The 6,018-nt window shown below is 47.3% G+C and overlaps 1 protein-coding gene across 4 annotated transcripts in view; it reads right to left on the bottom strand.

Annotated features, from left to right (window-relative positions):
• Positions 1 to 1,753: 1,753 nt before the first annotated feature.
• The window catches only part of LOC102453028 (carotenoid-cleaving dioxygenase, mitochondrial), a 94,911-nt gene continuing 90,646 nt past the window's right edge, over positions 1,754 to 6,018 (bottom strand). For all 4 annotated transcript variants that reach the window (XM_075909431.1, XM_075909433.1, XM_006111225.4 and 1 more), the window contains 2 exons: positions 4,497 to 4,607; positions 1,754 to 3,348 (listed from right to left, as the gene is read on the bottom strand). In XM_075909431.1, coding sequence (XP_075765546.1) covers positions 3,235 to 3,348; positions 4,497 to 4,607 — 225 coding nt within the window. In that variant the 3' untranslated portion in view covers positions 1,754 to 3,234. The remainder of the gene's footprint in view (positions 3,349 to 4,496; positions 4,608 to 6,018) is intronic.

The following is a 6,018-nucleotide window of genomic DNA, read 5'->3' as shown; positions in this document are numbered from 1 at the left end:
CTTCTGATAATCCGGCACCTTTAGGACCCAGGGAGTGTCAGATTATCAGATATGCCAGAGTACTGGAAGGGGGGCTATGAGGGGTCTGCAGGGTGGAGGGTTGGCAGGGAACTGCGTAGCATGGGAGAGGGCGGCGCTGTGGGACGAACCTGGCAGCACCCCAGCTGCTCTTCCCCCGGCTTCCCCAAGTCAGCTGCTGCTGAAACTGACCAGCGGCGGACTTGAGGAAGCCGGGGGCAGAGCAGCTCCAATTGTCCGGCTGGCTGGAGCACTTCTGGGTTCCAGTTGGTGCCAGACTATCAGGAGTGCCAGACCACTGGATGCCGGACAATCGGAGTTTTACTGTACTGCGTGTACAGGACACAGCCAGGTGAAGCTGCAGTTCAACAGCAGTGGGAACTTGCACTACTGCTGGGGAGAGCCCAGGATTGTTAGGAGGAGTCAACACCATGGTACTTGTGCCTGGCATGGTGTAGTGCCCCACCTGCTGTCCAACCATCTGCAATGCTGGAGAACAAGCTGAGAATAATGTCTCCATGAGGGGCTAGTAAGCAAGACTTGTGAAGGGGATTTTTACCCATGAAAGCTCATGATCCTACATATTTTTGTTAGTCTCTAAGGTGCCACAAGAGTATTCGTTTTTCAAGATTCTGGCCTGTAACACAGGCAGCCAACAAGACTGGCTAATGGGAAAGGTCATTATCACCTGCCTTCTTCTCTAGGGGAAAGGCTTTATCCCTGTGAGGTCATACAGGGGAGTCAAGCTTCTTTAACACGTGCACGTGACATCCGAACAAAGGAAGATAAGATGGGAAAATTCTCAGCCAGCTGTCCCATAGCAGCTATTTGCTAGTGTTGTGTCCAGTCTCATTTCACAAGTCCCAGCCAATAGGCCTTTGCACCAGGAAAAGCTCCCAAGGGAAATCGCAGCAGGACTCAGTTTTCCTTTGCTTTATTTCATCTGTTGCGCCTAGTTATCCCCCCATATACCTACGGGCTGAGCTAATTCCTCACCCTCACTTCCTTCTAGGAGCAGAGAATGCTCTGTCTCTCTGGAGTTAGTACTGCTCTATTTAATGGAGCTCATCCCTTATAGAAGGGGTGGGCAAACGCCAGCCTATGGGCCAGATCCGGCCTGCCAAAGTTAGCCCTTGGGGTTATGTTATGGAGAAGCTCAGGAGAGATGATGATAATGGTCCCTTCTGGCCTTTAATATGTATGGCTTGAGAACAATGTTCCCTCTAACTTTTTCCACCTATGTGCAGAGTAAATTTTGTGAAGACATGTGTGGATGTGCACCACCAGTAGCAACTGGGGATGTGAATGGTGACCCATCTCCTTTAATGGATGATGCTTACCGGTTCTGGTTAACCGGTGGGGGTTGGAGCAACTCCTCGCCTGCCATGGGCAGGGGGCTGCTCCAGCCTGCAGGGTCCACCACAGACATGGACGCTCCAGCCAGGTCAGAGCAGTCCCTGTCCACAGCGGGCCCAGGCATGCCACAGACAGGGGCTACTCTGGCCTCCCCACCTGCCCTTTAATTGGTTAACTGGTTAAAGATTACATTTTACTGGTTAACCAATTAAACAGGATTTTATATCCCTAGTAGCAACACATGCTGCTGCCAGCTGTGGGCGCTCTACTAATCAGCTGGGCAGCATTTGAATCTCTTTTGGGTGACCACCCAAATGCGCAGCTTACAGGAAGCACTGCTTGAGAATCCCTGCGGAAGAAGTGGAGCCCACTCTCCAGGTACCATTCACCATGAGTAGTATTTTATTAGTAGAGACAGACAATAAGGAACTGTATGTGGCCTCCAAAACCAACCGACAGATTCTCTCTTCACCCATTCCACCACAACTAAAGCATCTGAGAACCAAGGGACCTGCCCTTCTACCTTAAAGATGAATGAATGAACAGGAGTTATATTATACTGAAGGAAGATCAGTTAACGTATTGCCCCCAAGGGTACATCTACACAGCAGTGTTATTTCAGAATAACTAACGTTATTCTGAAATAATATAGTCCACGTCTACACTACAAGCAGTTATTTCAACAGAATGTTAAAATAGTGGCGAGTTGGAGGATTTCTTACTCTGACTCCCATAACCTCATTTTACAAGGAGCAAGGGAAATTGGAGGAAGAATGCTGTCTTGGACTTCCTGCTGCATAGACAGCGCCAAAAGCCGAAATAAGCTGTTTCAACTTAGGTTACGCAATTGACGTAGCTGAAGTTGGGTAGCTTATTTCGGCTTTAGTCCTGCTGTGTAGGTGTGCCCTAAGTGTGCAAGCAGAAAAAATAAAAAGAGAGTTGAATTTGATCCCTGCTGGTTTCATTGTGGATTGTCCAGGGCATGGCAGGGAAGTGTTTGACGCACTCTGACTTGATGGCAGGATATAGTGTGGAGGCATATTTGATTCTTTCTGGTTTCACTGGGGTTGAGGCATGTCAGGGGCATTTGACTCCTGTAGGTTTCACCGGGAAGGTAAAGTAGGGGTGTGTTGGGGCATGTTTGGCCCACACTGGTTTTACCATGAGTGTATGATGGGGATGGGGTCTTCGACCCACATGGGTTTCACTAGTGTGTTGTGGCAGGGGTGTGGTTTGACATATGCAGGGTTTCCAATGACAGTATGGGGAAAAGGACTGACATTTGCACCAGCTGCTAGTGCACAGACAAACTCTGGAACTGACCTTTTCCAGCTGCCAGGTGGGGCAAAACCCTCTCTGCTCTTCCTGGTTGAACTGAGGTCATTTCCTCCAAAAGCAGAGGCACACCTGGGACTTGGGAGAGGCAATTTTCCCTCCTTCCCTTGGTCCCTTCTGGTCTTTAGCTTTGTGCACTAAAGCCAAAGCCGTCGCTTGGAGCAGAGCTGCTTCCTGGCCTCTCCCACTCGGAGCACATTGCTGCCTCTATTGCCTACCCAGCTCTTGGCAGCATGTGGGCTGTAGCAGACTGGCAGAGTAGGCCAGTGAAGTGAGCCAAGGCAATGGGCTATTCTGGAGGAGAGGCTATTGCCTTGCACAGTGTTAGGATCAGACCCATTCACTGCATATTAATAATATTATAGCAGCACAGAGAACAGCTTTGGGGCTACAGAGCTAGCTCCTTCATCAAAGGCACAATGCAGGACCCAAAGGCAAGGAAAATAGAGATTCAACATTATGCTCGACCTAATCCTGTGCTTCAAGTGGCGAGGAGCTTCTAGTAAGAGGTAGCTGGCTTCTCCATTAACGTGGGACAAAGATTCCATGGAATCCATAAGGCAGTTGTATTGGGACTTCTGCACGGCCCAGTTCTCTGAAGGTCTCTGCATCCAGGATAAGCAGGAAAGTATTTTTGTTCTACAGAATGAAAGACAGACATGGCAGGGCTAGATTACACTCTGCCTTCCCACCCATCTCATCTCCTGTTCCACAAGGAAGAGTCTGTCTGCACAGTAAGGGCATGTCTACACAGCAGGGCTAAAGTTGAATTAAGCTACACAATTTGAGCTACGTCAGTTGCGTAGCTGAAGTCAAAATAGCTTAATTCGGCTTTTGGCGCTGTCTACACAGCTGGAAATCAAAGGAAGAACACTCTTCCTTCGACTCCTCCTAATCCTTGTGAAATGAGGGTTAGAGGAGTCAGACTAAGAAATCCTCCAGCTTGACATTATTTTAAAATAATGGCTTGCGGTGTAGACACAGTCTTTGTTGTTTGGGAATAACATTAGTTATTCTGAAATAACGCTGCGGTGTAGACATACCCTAAGGCTGTGTCTAGACTGCATCCCTTTTTTGTAAAAGGGATACAAAATAGACATATCGCGATTGCAAATGAAGCGGGGATTTAAATCTCCTCCGCTTCATTAGCATAAAAATGGCTGCCACTTTTTTTCGGCACGGAGCTTTGCGGGAAAAAAGCGCCAGTCTAGATGCAGATCTTGCGGAAAATAAAGCCTTTTCCAAAAGATCCCTTATCCCTCTTAAAATAAGGGATAAGGGATCTTTCGGAAAAGGCTTTATTTTCCGCTAGATCAGCGTCTAGACTGGCGATTTTTCCTGGCAAAGGTCCGAGCCGGAAAAAAGCGGCAGCCATTTTTATGCTAATGAAGCAGGGGGGATTTAAATCTCCGCTTCATTTGCAATTGCGATATGTCTATTTTGCATCCCTTTTACGGAAAAGGGATGCAGTCTAGACACAGCCTAAGACTGCTCAAGCCAGCACCCAAGACAAAGCCAGAACCTGTGTTCCTTGGACATGCTGTCAAAGCAGCTTTGGCCTCAGAAACTAGGCTGCTATTAGGAATCTGCTGCGCTGCTGCGACTGACAATTACAAAGGACGGAGTGGCTGCAAATAAAACTCAGCAGTACAGAGACTGGAAAGCAGATGAGCATGAGGAAAGAAGTGTTGAGACTGCCCTCTAGAGGGCATCAAATCCAATGCTGTGACTTTAAAACCATACGCACAACAATTTCTTGCTACTCGGGAGAAATGAGAATGAGTTACCTGCAAGGGTGTGACCACTACGGACAGAATGACTCCACTATCTTCTGCGGTGGCTTTAGGCACTGGCACAAACACAGGCTCTGAAGGGTAGAATCCATCCTCTTGCCAAATCTAGCGGGCAATGACATAATAGATGTACTTTATTATGATTTAGATACAACCGTTATCCAGAGACCTGGGGCAGAATCAGGGCCCAGGATCCATTTATATTGTCCAGAAAGGCAGAGATACCCTGTGCCATGAGGAAGTTACAATCTAAGGCCCTGATCCTGCAACTAGGTCCATACAGCTGGACCTAGCAGATCCCCATACCTATAACACTGACTTACTGGAGCTGTCTGCACAGAGCTCCCTGCAGGACTAGAGTCTAAATTACAAGATGCAACAAAGTGAGGATAGCAACCTTATGGAGGGAATGCGGAAGGGAACACAAGGTGGCATAGACCAACTCTGGGCACAGTGAGATATTTCATTCACAATTTGAAATTTCGCTTTGTTTTTAAATGACAGCCTATCAAGCAGCAGTCCTCGATGTCCCTCTCTGGCCATAACTAACACATCTAGCATTGTTTGGAGATGTTTGCTCTTACAGCAGAAGAGCTCATCCACATCAGCATACACATCTATAGAGACTTGCACCAGAATAACTACACTGGATTTAATTCACATCTTTCATCATTTCAGTGCCAGTCTCCATGGGAGAACATTCTTATTTCACAATAAACTCACCTTCTGATGTGATTTAGCTCAAAAGTTAAGTTTTACAATTAAAACTAAAATAAAATAGGATGAGTTTATTCTAAAATAACTGTCCACACACAGATTTTCACTGAATTAAAACTAATTGAGGACTTGTTTCAGACAAATACCAACTCCCTTTGGCCCCTAGCCTATTAGTGTTGAAAAAGAAATTCAGATCTGGTGTTTAAACCCACCAAAGCAGGGAAATTCTCATGGCTGCCCAAGCCCCATTATGCCACTGAAGGTTCCATGTCACAGGCCCAAAGATTAAAACCTGTCCCAGTGAGGACACATACTGCATATTGGTGAGACACGATATCTGAATTCTATGTTTGTCGACTCAGACCCCAAAAGCCCAAATTCTAGGTACCCTGGAAGCGTAACCTCCACATTGTGGGTTTGCCTGTATTTTTAGAGTTATAGAGTTTAAGGCCAGAAAGGGCCACCAGCTGGTCTGACCTCCTGGGTATCACAGGCCACAAGCACCGTTCAGCATCTGCACACTGAACCCAATAACAACCTTTTAGTGCACACATTTCCCACCCTTTCAGATCCTGATCCTCTTTCCATACCCATGTCCCCTTCCCCTGCCCTGGTCTGTCCAGAGACCCAAAAGATGTCTGCTCCTTGTGTTAGGGTGTCACAATCATGCAGAACAGGGCAGAGAATGGAAATGAACGTCCAATCCCAGCCCTTCTGTTAAACAGATCCTAGTGCGGAGGGTGAGAGAGCTGCCTAGGCTTCAGGATAACTGAAACCCCACAATAGCCAGTTCACAAGC

Source organism: Pelodiscus sinensis, chromosome 26 (genome assembly GCF_049634645.1).
Source record: "Pelodiscus sinensis isolate JC-2024 chromosome 26, ASM4963464v1, whole genome shotgun sequence".
NCBI lineage: Eukaryota > Metazoa > Chordata > Testudines > Trionychidae > Pelodiscus > Pelodiscus sinensis.
The sequence above is the reverse complement of the archived record's forward strand: the minus strand, read 5'-3'. Positions and strand labels throughout refer to the sequence as shown.